At 36.5% G+C, this 18,927-nt stretch overlaps 1 protein-coding gene across 1 annotated transcript in view; it reads right to left on the minus strand.

Moving 5' to 3' along the window:
- LOC126299011 (venom acid phosphatase Acph-1-like) overlaps nucleotides 1–18,927 on the minus strand; it is a 222,443-nt gene that overhangs the window by 72,673 nt on the left and 130,843 nt on the right. The window contains exon 2 of the mRNA XM_049990644.1: nucleotides 4,290–4,388. Within this exon, the coding sequence (XP_049846601.1) occupies nucleotides 4,290–4,388 (99 nt within the window). The remainder of the gene's footprint in view (nucleotides 1–4,289; nucleotides 4,389–18,927) is intronic.

Raw genomic sequence — 18,927 nt, forward strand, 5'->3', positions numbered from 1 at the left:
GCACTAACAAACAATCAGAAATTGAAAATATTTTGAATAATCATTTTTTAAATGTTGTGGAGAAAATAGGATCTAGATCTTCACTAGAAGAGGCAAGGCTATTAGTAGAAGAGGCCATACCTGCACAGTTTGAAACAGCTGTAATTCCACCAACCTCTCCCTCTGAAATCAGTAAAATAATAAACTCACTGAAAAGTAAAAGCTCTTACGGAATTGATGGCATTTCCAGCAAAGTACTTAAAGCTTGTTCCCCACAGATAAGTAGAATTCTCAGCCACGTATGTAATAGCTCTTTGGAGCAGGGTGTTTTCCCTGATAGACTGAAATATGCCATTGTAAAACCATTGCATAAAAAGGGGGATATGTCGGATGTCAACAACTACCGCCCAATCTCTCTTCTGACAGCTCTATCAAAAATTTTTGAGAAAGTAATGTATTCAAGAGTAGCCTCCCATATTTGTAAAAATAAAGTACTAACAAAATGTCAGTTTGGTTTTCAGAAAGGCTTTTCAACAGAAAATGCTATATATGCTTTCACTGATCAAATATTAAATGCTCTGAATAACCGGACATCACCCATTGGTATTTTTTGTGATCTCTCAAAGGCCTTTGATTGTGTAAATCATGGAATTCTTTTAGATAAGCTAAATCATTATGGTTTGAGTGGGGCAGTGCACAAATGGTTTAATTCATACTTAACTGGAAGAATGCAGAAAGTTGAAATAAGTGGTTCGTGTAATGTTAAAACAGCTGATTCCTCAAACTGGGGTGCTATCAAGCACGGGGTCCCACAGGGTTCGGTCTTAGGTCCTTTACTGTTCTTGATATACATTAATGACTTACCATTCCACATTGATGAAGATGCAAAGTTAGTTCTTTTTGCTGATGATACAAGTATAGTAATAACATCCAAAAACCAAGAACTAAGTGATGTAATTGTAAATGATGTTTTTCACAAAATTATTAAGTGGTTCTCAGCAAACGGACTCTCTTTAAATTTTGATAAAACACAGTATATACAGTTCCGTACAGTAAATGGCAAAACTCCAGTAATAAATATAGAATTTGAACAGAAGTCTGTAGCTAAGGTAGAATTTTCAAAATTTTTAGGTGTGTCCATTGATGAGAGGTTAAACTGGAAGCAACACATTGATGGTCTGCTGAAACGTCTGAGTTCAGCTACGTATGCTATTAGGGTTATTGCAAATTTTGGTGATAAGAATCTCAGTAAATTAGCTTACTATGCCTACTTTCATTCACTGCTTTCGTATGGCATCATATTCTGGGGTAATTCATCGTTGAGTAGAAAAGTATTCATTGCACAAAAACGTGTAATCAGAATAATTGCTGGAGCCCACCCACGGTCATCCTGCAGACATCTATTTAAGGATCTAGGGATCCTCACAGTAACCTCACAGTATATATATTCCCTTATGAAATTTGTTGATAATAATCCAACCCAATTCAAAAGTAATAGCAGTGTGCATACCTATAACACCAGGAGAAAGGATGATCTTCACTATGCAGGGTTAAATCTGACTTTGGCACAGAAAGGGGTAAATTATGCTGCCACAAAAGTCTTTGGGCACCTACCAAACAGCATCAAAAGCCTGACAGATAGCCAACTAACATTTAAAAATAAATTAAAAGAATTTCTAGATGACAACTCCTTCTACTCATTGGCTGAATTTTCAGATATAAAAAAAAAAAAAAAAAAAAACTTAATCATTAGTGTCATGCAATATTTTGTGTAATGTAATTTCTTGTACAGACATCTTTTATTAACCTGACACGTTCCACATCATTACGAAGTGTCGTATTCATGATCTATGGAACAAGTATTAATCTAATCTAATCTAATCTGTCGGTATTCATTACATCTTCATCATCTGTATGTATGACCATCTCAGTGCTTCATATGTCTAGTTAGGATGGTTGCAGTAGATTAGATTAGATTAATACTTGTTCCATAGATCATGGATACGACACTTTGTAATGATGTGGAACGTGTCAGGTTAATGAACGATGTCTGTACAAGATATTACATTACACAAAATATTGCATGACACTAATGCTTAAGTTAGTTGTTTTCCCTCCCTTAATTTATATCTAAAAATTCAGCCAATGAGTAGAAGGAGTTGTCATCTAGAAATCCTTTTAATTTATTTTTAAATGTTGGTTGACTATCTGTCAGGTTTTTGATGCTGTTTGGTAGGTGACCAAAGACTTTTGTGACAGCATAATTTACCCCCTTCTGTGCCAAAGTCAGATTTAACCCTGCATAGTGAAGATCATCCTTTCTCCTGGTGTTACAGCTATGCACACTGCTATTACTTTTGAACTGGGCTGGATGATTAACAACAAATTTCATAAGTGAATATATATACTGTGAGATTACTGTGAGGATCCCTAGATCCTTAAATAGATGTCTGCAAGATGACTGTGGGTGGGCTCCAGCAATTATTCTGATTACACGTTTTCGAGCAATGAATACTTTTCTACTCAACGATGAATTACCCCAGAATATGATACCATACGAAAGCAGTGAATGAAAGTAGGCATAGTAAGCTAATTTACTGAGATTCTTATCACCAAAATTTGCTATAACCCTAATAGCATACGTAGCCGAACTCAGACGTTTCAGCAGACCATCAATGTGTTGCTTCCAGTTTAACCTCTCATCAATGGACACACCTAAAAATTTTGAAAATTCTACCTTAGCTACAGACTTCTGTTCAAAGTCCATATTTATTACTGGAGTTGTGCCATTTACTGTATGGAACTGTATATACTGTGTTTTATCAAAATTTAAAGAGAGCCCGTTTGCTGAGAACCACTTAATAATTTTGTGAAAAACATCATTTTCAATTACATCACTTAGTTCTTGGTTTTTGGATGTTATTACTATACTTGTATCATCAGCAAAACGAACTAACTTTGCATATTCATCAATATGGAATGGTAAGTCATTAATGTATATCAAGAACAATAAAGGACCTAAGACCGAACCCTGTGGGACCACGTGCTTGATAGCCCCCCCAGTTTGAGGAATCAGCTGTTGTATTAACATTACATGAACCACTTATTTCAACTTTCTGCATTCTTCCAGTTAAGTATGAATTAAACCATTTGTACACTGCCGCCCTCAAACCATGATGATTTAGCTGATCTAAAAGAATTCCATGATTTACACAATCAAAGGCCTTTGAGAGATCACAAAATATACCAATGGGTGATGTCCGGTTATTCAGAGCATTTAATATTTGATCAGTGAAAGCGTATATAGCCTTATGTGTTGAAAAGTCTTTCTGAAAACCAAACTGACATTTTGTTAGTACTTTATTTTTACATATATGGTAGGCTACTCTTGAATACATTACTTTCTCAAAAATTTTTGATAGCGCTGTCAGAAGAGAGATTGGGCGATAGTTGTTGACATCCGACGTATCCCCTTTTTTATGCAATGGTTTTACAATCCTACTTATCTGTGGGGAACAAGCTTTAAGTATCTTGCTGGAAATGCCATCAATTCCGTAAGAGCTTTTACTTTTCAGTGAGTTTATTATTTTACTGATTTCAGAGGGAGAGGTTCGTGGAAATACAGTTGTTTCAAACTGCACAGGTATGCCCTGTTCTATTAGAAGCCTTTCCTCTTCTAGTGAAGATCTAGATCCTACTTTCTCCACAACATTAAAAAAATGATTATTGAAAATATTTCCAATTTCAGATTGTTTCTTAGTACACTTGTCATTCACTTTTATGGCACTAAAGTCTTCCTGTGCTCTGGGTTGCCCTGTTTCCCTTTCGATATTATTCCAAATTCAGACAAGTTACGCGACTACTATATGTTATGTCTACTTCATCGGTTCCTCAGTGCACAAACACCTCAGTACTTTGTGTTAGAGCTTAAATACCTGTCATCTCATCATAATCTGAACACAGGGTCTCACTTATCTAGTATCTTAGCTGTGCTGGTTTGTAAAACAAAAACATTCACAAACTCCTTTACTATTGCTGCTGTCTGAGTCTGGATCAAGATGCTCTCCACTCTGCACACATTCAGTTGCTTTGATACTTTTAAGAATCTGGGGCACTTCTTTCCTTTACTCTCACAATGTTTTTAATTTGTCTTTAATAATTGTGCTAGGTACATAACTAAAAAAGGTAAGCTTTTCTGTTTGGCACGTAGTTGCTCCCTGAGTGTCAGGACAAGTTATGGATGCAGAGGACTAAAAAGTCACAAATAGTTTAATTTGTGAATGAAAGTTGTTATACTGTAGGGGACTTACATTAGTTAGTTGCCCCCAGCCTGCAGGAGCAAAGTCATAGTTTACATAAGGATCCGTCGGATATGTATCGGCTGGAGTACGTGGACCATGCCGAAATACCTGAAACATGAAACAAATATGAACATTAAAACAATAACAGAATGCTTTCTTAAAAAATTACACTGGAAAATTGTGAAAGCATTGGCCATCCTCAAAATAGCAAAGTTTTTTGAGAAGCACTAGTTTATATTTTGAATATAAACTGACCATGTGTAGCAGTGCACCCTACAAACTACGCTCAACAGACATTATCCAAACTATAATCTGGCAAACTGTGCATATGTTGGAGATGTGAATTAATTTACACAGTATGAATTTTTCACTCTGCAGCAAAGTGTGCACTGATATTAAGCTTCTGACAGATTAAAACTGTGTACCAGACTGAGACTTGAACTTGGGAGCTTTGCTTGTCACAGGCAAGTGCTCTACTGACTAAGCTACCCAAGTGTGACTCATAACTCATCATGACAGCTTTAGTTCTGCCAATACATCTCCTACCTTCCAGGCTTCACAGAAGTTCTTTAAGGAGGAAATCATTTTGAGCTAATGGGCACAAGAGGAAATATTGATACCATTAAGACAGAAACAGTCTTTTATCTCTTTCCTGGATTATATTAAAAAAAAAACTTGGAACTAATTAATTTCAGAGATACATAGAACTGACATTTCAGACACTCATAATTTCAGTTGCCTGTTTTGTCTCATTCTGAACTTTAACACAATACTTTTTGTCGATCAGCCTTTGCCTCTCACTAATTAAGAATTTGAATAATTTATCATTATAAAAGATTAATTTTAACATGGATGCCATACTTGTGAGTAGGGGATTCAGACAACAGCAGCATAATGAGGTTCTGTACACTTTGTGATTTACTAACCTTCAACATTTTTCATAAATCAGAAAATAATGAACTCTTATATCCCATACAAAATATCCAAATCTAACATGGTTGGTTTTCAAAACATCACTTAGTTTCAGAAATTTTATCATATTTGACTGTTCTCTTTAAGTAGCCACCCTTCCTCCAAAATCAGCTGTCTACGTCCAGCTAGCATGATGCTCACATCTCTGTGCCGGTTAAAGTGAAAGTCTGTAATTGTCAAGCAATGATATGCATGTGTCGGTATGCAAGAGTCTGGTCAGATAAGCGAGCAAGAAACATCCATGTTGAAGGGAGTTGGTCACCAACATTTATACATGCAGTAACTATGTGGGTTAAAATGAAAGCCCCACATGCACTACAGGATATGTGTAACACCAGAGTATGTGGAGAGTCAGCAATCTTGTAACATCTTGGCATTATAAAATCATGTGTTCAGTAGTAAAATGTAACATTAAGATGCTAATGTTCCACAAACACTAATTATTGAATACTGTAATTAATCTTGCTGACTGTTAATTAATCTTGGTGACTGTACTGCAGTTTATTTTGTGGACATTCTTACTTCCATATTTCTGCCTCTGCATGTCATGACACTGTGCAGTTCAACCAATACTGTGTCTCTGACTAATGACCGAATTAATCTTCTTATGGATATGTTGATGAAGGAAGAGATGCACATCTCTTTATCTGTTTAAACTGTGATCTGTAGAACTGGAACTGATCATCAGTAACTTTAAAGTGTGAATAAGGTGGGAGACACTTTTAAAATTCATCTACTGTATGATATAAAATCAATTTCTGGTATATTACCTATGGACATCAAGATGTGAGACTTTAAGATGCTTGAAACCGAGTACATCAATAAGTACATCGCAAGATTAATGGGCCAAGTAGGAAATTCAGACAGTCTGAGAATGGTGAAAAGCAACATTTGTCGCATAGTATGTGAAATATTTTTTCCAGAATCGTTTAAAACTCGTCTCTTGTGCATTATTGTTCCATTTCTGTTGGATTTCTTATGCCAATATTGGCCTTATGACTGGGGAAAACTACCAGAAAACCCTCATTGGCATAACCTACTTTTGCTTTGAGTTTTCATTAATTTGGGCTTTCTTTCAGTTTCGTTTCTATTTTATTTCCTTTCTTATTGTTATGATTTAGTCATTGGTTTTCTTTTAGACTGTTGAATTCTCTTTCATCAGAGAGTAATTTTTGAATGCTACTTTCCCATTTTCATGTGTAGTTTGTCTGTATCTGCCTCTGACAGATCCAGTGACCTGTGGTGAGTCTGAGATTGCTACATTCTAAGAGCTGCATGTCTTTTGCTACTGTACTTATAAATTTTTAAATGTAAATTTTATATTTTAGTCAAAATAAGTGAGTAATTACCAATTGATTACAATTTTCTGCCTGGTGTTAAAATAAAACTTATAGCAATTAAAATTAAACTAAATAATGTGCAATAACATAGCATTGATAATTTTTAACTGATATGCAATCGAGAATATGAGATAGAAAAATTAGTGGATATTTACTTATAACATTGAGTATTCCAATTGGGAAAAAATAATTGATGATCTTGTAAACAGAAGAGGTTCTGATTTGACAAAATATTAAGGTGGATTTTTAGTATCACTATTGGCTACAAATCCATATTTACCCTTTGTCAGTTCATAGCCAGTACAGTAGCAAAAACAATAACAGATAACAAATTAGAAGTAAAGAATTTGAAGAATGAAAACAATATAATTTAGTAATGAAAAAGAAAGCTTCAGTTGGTGCTGCATTAAAAAATGAACAAAAAATCTCAAAAATAAAAAGGAATAATATATCTTTATAAATTTTAATATTGAAAATCTTGCTAAGAAATTAAAAATTAGACATTATAGAGGTGTTTATTGACTGATGAATTACGTAATAAATCCAAAAATTGAATTACATAATAAATCCACAAAATTTTTATGTAGTATAGTTAATTTAGATATTACTGAGAAAGATGGTACTTATTGTATTTGTTATTATAAATCAAATAAAATTAAAATTGTTATTGATTCATTTTGTGGAAATATACCAAACCAATTAATTAGTTATTTGGGAAAAATGATTTTATAATGATTTCATTTGTGGTTATTTTGGTTTATTTCTGTTACAATTATTATTAGATAATTACAGACATAGTGATAACAGTGCTTTCTTTAGCTGTCACTAAGTTTAATGCAATTTTAAATTTTGTAAATGGACACCTTTGGTTAAAAAAACAAAGTATGGAAAATTAGAATAAAACTTAGACTCAAAAATTAACAAATATAATTTGGAAAAAATATGTTGTATCCTCACAAATTAATGAGAAATAGAATCAACAATTAGAACAAAAATTAACAACCATGAATTAGAAATAGAATCAAAAACTAATAAAACATTATTAAACATAAATTAGAAAAAATTTAAATGCAATGGATTCAAAAGAAGGAAGTTAATTGAACAATTTGAAAAGGAATTAGGTAAAATTTTTCATGCAACTAGGACTTATAATTCTTTTAAAAATAGAAGACTGGTTGAATAGAGTGATCCAATTAATGTTATGGTGCGGTTATCGAACATTATTTAGAAAAAGAATTTAAAAACTGGTTAACAACATGAATACACAAGTTATCTAACAGAATTGAACAAGTATGTTACTAAACAATAGACAGAAAAAGAATTAAAAGATATTTTACTTAATTTCATTTTGGTATACATGATTTATGGCATGGTGATCTAATTGAGCTGGGTTCCGCAAACTTAAAAGAAATTTAAAAAATAAATAAATAATATAAAATTTATTAACTACAATTATAAATATTTGGTCGTTTTTTTAGATCATAAATCAGAAATGTGGGAAGGAGACTTAAGTGTTATTTTTACTTTTTGTTCAAGTACAAATGATGGAAATCTTAGATAGTCTAATAACAAATTATGCTGGGGTTGAAATAAAAGATACAGCACCAAACAAAGTAAAAATTGTTTGGAAAATATTGAAATTAGAGTACCTATTGTTAAATGTGATCCTGATTATACCTTTAATAAAATTTTCTGGTAATATTGTTAATATAATAAAATGCTAAATCTATCTATGTTATGTTTAAATTGTATAATAAAATTTTCAGATAATGTTTGAAAATTGTGAAATATACAATCACCAACAGAAATCCTATGTTTCATTTGTTAGATATGAATCATATCTTTTTTTTAATTTTAAATTTTGATATAAATTTTCATATATAAGCCGATTATTAAAAATTTGTTTCTTTGTTGTGGTCTTCAGTCCTGAGACTGGTTTGATGCAGCTCTCCATGCTACTCTATCCTGTGCAAGCTTCTTCATCTCCCAGTACCTACTGCAACCTACATCTTTCAGAATCTGTTTAGTGTATATATCTCCTGGTCTCCCTTTACGATTTTTACCCTCCACACTGCCCTCCAACACTAAATTGGTGATCCCTTGATGCCTCAGAATATGTCCAACCAACTGATCCCTTCTTCTAGTCAAGTTGTGCCACAAATTTCTCTTCTCCCCAATCCTATTCAATACCTCCTCATTAGTTATATGATCTACCCATCTAATCTTCAGCATTCTTCTGTAGCACCACATTTCGAAAGCTTCTATTCTTTTCTTGTCCAAACTAGTTATCGTCCATGTTTCACTTCCATACATGGCTACGCTCCATACAAATACTTTCGGAACGACTTCCTGACACTTAAATCTATACTCGATGTTAACAAATTTCTCTTCTTCAGAAACGCCTTCCTTGCCATTGTCAGTCTACATTTGATATCCTCTCTACTTCGACCATCATCAGTTATTTTGCTCTCCATTTAGCTTGGATATAAACAACACTTTCTCACATGGAAATGGATGGTTCACTGTTGCCATAGTAAGAGGTGGTAGCGGAGTACCTAGTGTACCTGGTCTTGAAAGTTTTAATGATAGAGATGAAATTGGCTATTGTACCTATCATATGTTTGAAATTGGTAGTAAAGATTTTGGTAAATCAGCTTATGACTCAACATCTCCTCTTGTCTTGTATACTCATAGCAAAAGAAAAATTAATCAAAATGAGTCTCTATTTATTTGGGTTAAAGGTAAAGGTGTATTTGAATATGTAAAATTTGTAGCTGATTTTACTTTATATTTCCATAAATAAAGATCTAGGAATCCTCACAGTAACCTCACAGTATATATATTCACTTATGAAAAAGTAATAGCAGTGTGCATAGCTGTAACACCAGGCGAAAGGATGATCTTCACTATCCAGGGTTAAATCTGACTTTGGCACAGAAAGGGGTAAATTATGTGGCCACAAAAGTCTTTGGTCACCTACCAAACAGCATCAAAAGCCTGACATATAGCCAACTAACATTTAAAAATAAATTAAAAGAATTTCTAGATGACAACTCCTTCTACTAATTGGCTGAATTTTTAGATATAAATTAAGGAAAAAAAAACAACTTAAACATTAGTGTCATGCAATATTTTGTGTAATGTATTATATTGTGCAGACACCTTTTATTACCATGACACGTTCCACATCATTACGAAGTGTCATATTCATGATCTGTGGAACAAGTATTAATCTAATCTAATCAATCTAATCTAATATTGTAACTGACAATTTTTCAATAAGGTTAGATTTATTAAGTTTATAATGTTCTTCACTTTTTAATTCTTTTGTTCTGGATTTTAATTCTTTTATTTTTAGGTTTTTTAAACTCTCCATCTATAAAAAATTATTAGAAAGAACAAAAATGAAAAACGTGTGTAAATTTGTTTTTCATTTGCAAGTTTTTCTCAGTTATAAATTTATGAATAACTGAGTTACAATCAGTTTCACATTCTGTTATGAGTTTTGATTTTCTGATTTTTTAATTATTGTGATATTGAAAAAAATTATTTTTATTTGGTTTTGTTCATGAAATTAAGTTTATTTTTATTTTTGGCGAAATAAAAATGGTGTGCTTGAAACTGATTTGGATTTCCATTGGCTGTAGAAATAAAATGGGGGCTCTGCTCGAGCAAGTGCTTGCAGCCCCATTTCTGCTGTTGTCAGACAACAGCCTCTCTAGTTGTATTATTTTAGTAAAGAAATGGTTTTAGAGTTTAGCAATATGAGTTTTGCTATTTGATTTTCGTATCGGATACAGTTTGATTAACTTTAAGATGGGAGTGGCTCGAAATTGTCTGCTGCCAGCAACTCGCTAACTTTGCTAGGGGTGATATTTTGTATTTGCCCCTGATGCGAATTAATGCAATGTTTCGCTCACTCACATTTGTCGCAAGTGACCAACTCAGTGCGCACCCATCTGGCTAAGTTGTTTATGTGCACATATTCCTCCATGATTTCTACACACTTTTTGTGACCTGTAATGCACCTAACTTAAATGGACATAGTCTATCAGCTGCTCAACATTCTTTTCCGGAAAGCGGTCTCCATAGCTTTGTTTTCTGGTCTTCCCTACGAAATAAAACACACTTATGAATTTTATAGTATTGGAGTGTCCTTTCATAACCCTTGCTGCCAAAATTTTTCATTTCGGGGTCATCATTTTGCACTTGTCACATGGTCTTGTAGACAGTATGAATCTCTCTTTCTCCTTCTACTCCTTCCACGCATAAGTGTCTGAACTCTTCATTTACTTCTTCCTCGTCGCTGCCCCCTTTCCCCAACAGGTAGCCATGACAGTGTGTCAGCTATGCAACTTTTAGTTCCTTTTATATATCTTATGATATAGTTCAATTGCTGCAAAAACATTTCCCAGTGCATAAGACGATCACTTAGCAACCTACTTTCCTGCAGTAAACTAAGAGCTTTATGATTGGATAGCACGTTTACCTACTTATCCTCCAGACACAACCATAACTTTTTGAACCCATACGACAATGCGAATAATTCCGTATCAAAAATGCTGTTGCCCTTCTTTTGTTTGTTTATTTTAGATACAGTTCGCAAGAGCTATACTTCTGTGTTCTATCTCTCCTCCTACCAGCTTTTCCTGGAACACCTCACATGTGATGCCATAATCGAAACTGTCTGTAGCTAGACAGAATGGCTGTAACATTTCAGAGTAGTATAACGTTTTACTACTGCTTTATGGCTAAGAATTCCCTCTCACATCGCTCTATATCCATGTCGAGTTGTTCTTTAATAGTTCCCATAGGTTTGGAGTATTCATCACCGTATCACCCAAAAATTTTCATTAAAAACCGCACAACCCTCGGTATGATTTTAGTTTTTTTCTGGTCGTAGGCATCTTGCACACTGAAATCTCTTTGAGTTTCTCACTGCTTGGCAAAATACTTTCGGGTGAGAGCTTATAGATACAAACTGAATTTCCGCTCTAACAAATACAGACTTAGCCGTGCGGGATTAGCCGAGCAGTCTCAGGCGCTGCAGTCATAGGTTGGGCGGCTGGTCCCGGCGGAGGTTCGAGTCCTCCCTCGGGTATGGGTGTGTGTGTTTGTCCTTAGTATAATTTAGGTTAAGTTGTGTGTAAGCTTAGGGACTGATGACCTTAGCAGTTAAGTACCATCAGATTTTCACACACATTTGAACAAATTCAGACTTAGTGAGATTTAAGTTTATTCCTCTATTTCTTAAGACCAACAGTACTTTCTTCCAACAACTCGCAATGTTCGCGCCAAGATTCTGTGGCAGTCAAAATATCATCCACAAAGACAACAAGTTTGCTCATTAATCGATCTCCCAGTAGGTGACTTAACGCTCTCCCGAAAACCACAACAGATATTGCTAATCTGAATGGTACCACTCTGAACTGATAACTTCGTCCTTTAAATAGGAAAACAGTGTATTGCCTACTCCCTTCAGCCAGCGGAAACTGTCAAAAGCCGCAGGTCAAATCGACTCTCGACATCAGTTTTAGAATGTGAAAATTCTGTAAGAAGTCTTCCATGTTGCCTGGCTGATCTAGTTCTCTCACTATAAGCTAATTCAATTTTCGAGTGACTAAAACTATTCTATCCAAGTTATCCTTCTTTTTAACAATTGCAATCAGATTATAATAATCACTCCTACATTGTTCCACAATATTTATTCTACGACCTGCTTTAACATAGCCCCGCACTGCCTCCCGATCAGCAATAGCAACTGCATATTGTTTTATTCTGAAGCATCATGTGGCCTCAACCTAATTGAATATTCATGTCCATCACCCTACCAGGCATGTGTAAGAAAATATCCTCATACTGACTCAATAAATTACACAATTCCTCCCTTTCTGTGTCCGAAATATCTTCAGCTGGTTCAGTAGTTTCTTTTATTTGATCATAGAATATAAAATGTAGACTGGCAATGGGAAGGAAAGCGTTTCGGAAGAAGAGACATCTGTTAACATCGAGTATAGATTTAAATGTCAGGAAGGCGTTTCTGAAAGTGTTTGTATGGAGTGTAGCCATGTATGGAAGTGAAACATGGACGATAAATAGTTTAGACAAGAAAAGAATAGAAGCTTTCGAAATGTGGTGCTACAGAAGAATGCTGAAGATTAGATGGGTAGATCACATAACTAATGAAGAGGTGTTGAATAGGATTGGGGAGAAGTTTGTGGCACAAGAGAAGTTTGTGGCACAACTTGACTAGAAGAAGGGATCGGTTGACAGGACATGTTCTGAGACATCAAGGGATCACCAATTTAGTATTGGAGGGCAGCGTAGAGGGCAAAAATCGTAGAGGGAGACCAAGAGATGAATACACCAAGCAGATTCAGAAGGATGTAGGTTGCAGTAGGTACTGGGAGATGAAGAAGCTTGCACAGGATAGAGTAGCATGGAGAGCTGCATCAAACCAGTCTCAGGACTGAAGACCACAACAGCAACAACAGAATTTCAATTGTCCCAACCTTCAGTAATTACTGTATGAGAAAGTCATTGGTTTCGAGTTAAAAGATTTTTGAATGCTACTTTCCTTCTATTTCACTATAGTCCGAATTCAAGTTATTTCTCAACACATTTCAAAGAAGTTTTATATTTACCCAGGAAATCTGCACACAGTAGAATATCTTTAACTAAACCATTCACTATAAAATATCTCATACTAAAATATTAATTACTACACTTAAACTGCAAATTCATTTAATGTTTTGTGGGTTTACTTAGCCCACCAACTGCTGTCTTTATCTTACCACTGTTGATCAGAAAAATTACAAATTTCTCATTCTTGTTTGTGTTTACAAATTGCTCTGAAACTGCCGACACATTACTACCAGAATCTAAAAGTGCACCTATTTTTTTTTTTTTTCATTACGCACCTCAATTTTTAATACAGGTTGTACACTGACGATTTCTTCCTTCTTTAAACACTACGTCCTCTAAAGCTTATTTTCAATATCCCTTCCATTCCCCTCCTTATGTACTGTATACATTACAACACTTCCCCCATGAACCATGGACCTTGCCGTTGGTGGGGAGGCTTGCGTGCCTCAGCGATACAGATGGCCGTACTGTAGGTGCAACCACAACGGAGGGGTATCTGTTGAGAGGCCAGACAAACGTGTGGTTCCTGAAGAGGGGCAGCAGCCTTTTCAGTAGTTGCAGGGGCAACAGTCTGGATGATTGACTGATCTGGCCTTGCAACATTAACCAAAACGGCCTTGCTGTGCTGGTACTGCGAACGGCTGAAAGCAAGGGGAAACTACAGCCGTAATTTTTCCCGAGGACATGCAGCTTTACTGTATGATTAAATGATGATGGCATCCTCTTGGGTAAAATATTCCGGAGGTAAAATAGTCCCCCATTCGGATCTCCGGGCGGGGACTACTCAGGAGGATGTCCTTATCAGGAGAAAGAAAACTGGCGTTCTACGGATCGGAGCGTGGAATGTCAGATCCCTTAATCGGGAAGGTAGGTTAGAAAATTTAAAAAGGGAAATGGATAGGTTAAAGTTAGATATAGTGGGAATTAGTGAAGTTCGGTGGCAGGAGGAACAAGACTTCTGGTCAGGTGACTACAGGGTTATAAACACAAAATCAAATAGGGGTAATGCAGGAGTAGGTTTAATTATGAATAGGAAAATAGGAATGCGGGTAAGCTACTACAAACAGCATAGTGAACGCATTATTGTGGCCAAGATAGATACGAAGCCCACACCTACTACAGTAGTACAAGTTTATATGCCAACTAGCTCTGCAGATGATGAAGAAATTGAAGAAATGTACGATGAAATAAAAGAAATTATTCAGATAGTGAAGGGAGACGAAAATTTAATAGTAATGGGTGACTGGAATTCGATTGTAGGAAAAGGGAGAGAAGGAAACATAGTAGGTGAATATGGATTGGGGCTAAGAAATGAAAGAGGAAGCCGCCTAGTAGAATTTTGCACAGAGCACAACTTAATCATAGCTAACACTTGGTTTAAGAATCATGAAAGAAGGTTGTATACGTGGAAGAACCCTGGAGATACTAAAAGGTATCAGATAGATTATATAATGGTAAGACAGAGATTTAGGAACCAGGTTTTAAGTTGTAAGACATTTCCAGGGGCAGATGTGGACTCTGACCACAATCTATTGGTTATGACCTGTAGATTAAAACTGAAGAAACTGCAAAAATGTGAGAAATTAAAGAGATGGGACCTGGATAAACTGAAAGAACCAGAGGTTGTACAGAGTTTCAGAGAGAGCATAAGGGAACAATTGACAGGAATAGGGGAAAGAAATACAGTAGAAGAAGAATGGGTAGCTCTGAGGGATGTAGTAGTGAAGGCAGCAGAGGATAAAGTAGGTACAAAGACGAGGGCTGCCAGAAATCCTTGGGTAACAGAAGAAATATTGAATTTAATTGATGAAAGGAGAAAATATAAAAATGCAGTAAATGAAGCAGGCAAAAAGGAATACAAACGTCTCAAAAATGAGATCGACAGGAAGTGCAAAATGGCTAAACAGGGATGGCTAGAGGACAAATGTAAAGATGTAGAAGCTTATCTCACTAGGGGTAAGATAGATACTGCCTACAGGAAAATTAAAGAGACCTTTGGAGAGAAGAGAACCACGTGTATGAATATCAAGAGCTCAGATGGCAGCCCAGTTCTAAGCAAAGAAGGGAAGGCAGAAAGGTGGAAGGAGTATATAGAAGGTTTATACAAGGGCGATGTACTTGAGGACAATATTATGGAAATAGAAGAGGATGTAGATGAAGACGAAATGGGAGATACAGTACTGCGTGAAGAGTTTGACAGAGCACTGAAAGACCTGAGTCGAAACAAGGCCCCCGGAGTAGACAACATTCCATTAGAACTACTGACGGCCTTGGGAGAGCCAGTCATGACAAAACTCTACCAGCTGGTGAGCAAGATGTATGAGACAGGCGAAATACCCTCAGACTTCAAGAAGAATATAATAATTCCAATCCCAAAGAAAGCAGGTGCTGACAGATGTGAAAATTACCGAACTATCAGTTTAATAAGCCACGGCTGCAAAATACTAACGCGAATTCTTTACAGACGAATGGAAAAACTGGTAGATGCAGACCTCGGGGAGGATCAGTTTGGATTCCGTCGAAATGTTGGAACACGTGAGGCAATACTGACCTTACGACTTATCTTAGAAGAAAGATTAAGAAAAGGCAAACCTACGTTTCTAGCATTTGTAGACTTAGAGAAAGCTTTTGACAATGTTGACTGGAATACTCTTTTTCAAATTCTAAAGGTGGCAGGGGTAAAATACAGGGAGCGAAAGGCTATTTATAATTTGTACAGAAACCAGATGGCAGTAATAAGAGTCGAGGGGCATGAAAGGGAAGCAGTGGTTGGGAAAGGAGTGAGACAGGGTTGTAGCCTCTCCCCAATGTTATTCAATCTGTATATTGAGCAAGCAGTAAAGGAAACAAAAGAAAAATTTGGAGTAGGTATTAAAATTCATGGAGACGAAGTAAAAACTTTGAGGTTCGCCGATGACATTGTAATTCTGTCAGAGATGGCAAAGGACTTGGAAGAGCAGTTGAACGGAATGGACAGTGTCTTGAAAGGAGGATATAAGATGAACATTAACAAAAGCAAAACGAGGATAATGGAATGTAGTCAAATTAAATCGGGTGATGCTGAGGGAATTAGATTAGGAAATGAGACACTTAAAGTAGTAAAGGAGTTTTGCTATTTAGGAAGTAAAATAACTGATGATGGTCGAAGTAGAGAGGATATAAAATGTAGACTGGTAATGGCAAGGAAAGCGTTTCTGAAGAAGAGAAATTTGTTAACATCGAATATAGATTTATGTATCAGGAAGTCGTTTCTGAAAGTATTTGTTTGGAGTGTAGCCATGTATGGAAGTGAAACATGGACGATAACTAGTTTGGACAAGAAGAGAATAGAAGCTTTCGAAATGTGGTGCTACAGAAGAATACTGAAGATAAGGTGGATAGATCACGTAACTAATGAGGAGGTATTGAATAGGATTGGGGAGAAGAGAAGTTTGTGGCACAACTTGACTAGAAGAAGGGATCGGTTGGTAGGACATGTTTTGAGGCATCAAGGGATCACAAATTTAGCATTGGAGGGCAGCGTGGAGGGTAAAAATCGTAGAGGGTGACCGAGAGATCAGTACACTAAGCAGATTCAGAAGGATGTAGGTTGCAGTAGGTACTGGGAGATGAAGCAGCTTGCACAGGATAGAGTAGCATGGAGAGCTGCATCAAACCAGTCTCAGGACTGAAGACAACAACAACAACATTACAACATCAGACAAACCTTCAATTACATTACCACCATCAAACAATTCATCAAACACTTCCTTTGCCCTGGGATCGTCTATTCTCCCTTCAAGACCTCTTACTGGTTTATATTTCTCCTGTGCTCACCAGACAGATAGCAATGACTTCAAAATTTTCCTGTACCATTTACAATCACGTATATAGAAGTCGTTTTCTGCCTTGCCAAACCATTCAGTACTAACGTCATCTCCTAAGCAATTACTTTCCCCCTTATCCATTTCTATATTCTCCGAATCACCCTCTGAATCACCTCTAGTCTTTAAATCACCCTCAGAATCCTTCATTTCGTCATCCTTGTAAGCCTCAAATATACTGTTCCCCCCCTCTGAAGTAATCATATCAATAGCTGCAACATTCTCGCACTTGACCACACAACTTAAAACTTTGTCTCCTGTACACAAACCATCACTTGTTTCCACCGAATCACTACAGACTTTATCACTGATAACCCCATTAACATCCGCCATTAACTCGTATGATTAATTACTTAAAACATCCATTACATCCATCAATATATTATAGAAATCACCACCAATAACATCATCAACCTCCTCGGATATACCACTCAGATTGCCGTTACTGCATCTTACCACATCAGAATTCACAGTACACTTTAAGTCCACCAAGTCTGGAACTACCACTCTTTTCCGCGACATTTTCTCTCGCCTCAGATCTCTCCAACTCTTTACATTTTGATATGCCACCTAAAAAATTACTTTCTTATTCATCCTTTCACATCTACTCATAATTCATGATTTCATCAAGAACCATTGGTTCACTTCCATCAACAGAAATAAATTTACAGACCCCTTCATTCGAGATATCTATATCAGTAGCCTCAACTTTCGGAACTTTAGCCTCTAAAACATCACCTTTGCATCCCTTTAACAATAAATCACCCACTTCCGCCGATACATAACAAAATTCATCACCAACTGACGAGACTAATGCTATGCCACCTTCACAAATACCTTAACATTCTTCCGTCAAAATACCACAAAATTCATCTCCAGCTGACGAGACTACTGCTTCGCCGCCTTCGCAGATAGCTTCACCCAATTTCTCCGATGCAAAATCATCTTCATTACTTTCACCTTGTTGTTGTTGTGGTCTTCAGTCCTGAGACTGTTTGATGCAGCTCTCCAGGCTACTCTATCCTGTGCAAGCTTCTTCATCTCCCAGTACCTACTGCAACCTACATCCTTCTAAATCTGTTTAGTGTATTCATCTCTTGGTCTCCCTCTACGATTTTTACCAGCCACGCTGCTCTCCAATACTACTGTATATTGGTGATCACTAATTCCCACTGTATCTAACTTTAACCTATCCATTTCCCTTTTTAAATTTTCTAACCTACCTGCCCGATTATGGGATCTGACATTCCACGCTCCGATCCGTAGAACGCCAGTTTTCTTTCTCCTGATAACAACGTCCTCCTGAGTAGTCCCCGCCCGGAGATCCGATTGGGGGACTATTTTACCTCCGGAATATTTTACCCAAGAGGACGCCATCATCATCGCCAGGAAGTTCTACGAGAAGACGGGACGCTCCCGCAACCAGCTCATCCGTGGACTGGGCCAACCACCTCATCACAGGCCAACCACACGTTGGCCTGACCTGCTGACGGATTAAGTTTTACTAATCCCTCAACAGAGTGTGTCTTTCCCTTTTTCAGGTTATACCAGCTAGGACCAATCAACAAGAGGGGTAATGTATCTTTCTCTCTTTTACAGGAACCGCAGGAATGACAAATTTTGTCTAAACTGCTCCACCTCGAGCCAAGGATAGGCTCGTCTTTTCAACGTCAGCATACAGTAAAGCTGCATGCCCTCGGGAAAAATTACGGCTGTAGTTTCCCCTTGCTTTCAGCCGTTCGCAGTACCAGCACAGCAAGGCCGTTTTGGTTAATGTTACAAGGCCAGATCAGTCAATCATCCAGACTGTTGCCCCTGCAACTAGTG

The sequence above is a fragment of the Schistocerca gregaria genome, chromosome X (genome assembly GCF_023897955.1).
Source record: "Schistocerca gregaria isolate iqSchGreg1 chromosome X, iqSchGreg1.2, whole genome shotgun sequence".
Classification (NCBI taxonomy): domain Eukaryota; kingdom Metazoa; phylum Arthropoda; class Insecta; order Orthoptera; family Acrididae; genus Schistocerca; species Schistocerca gregaria.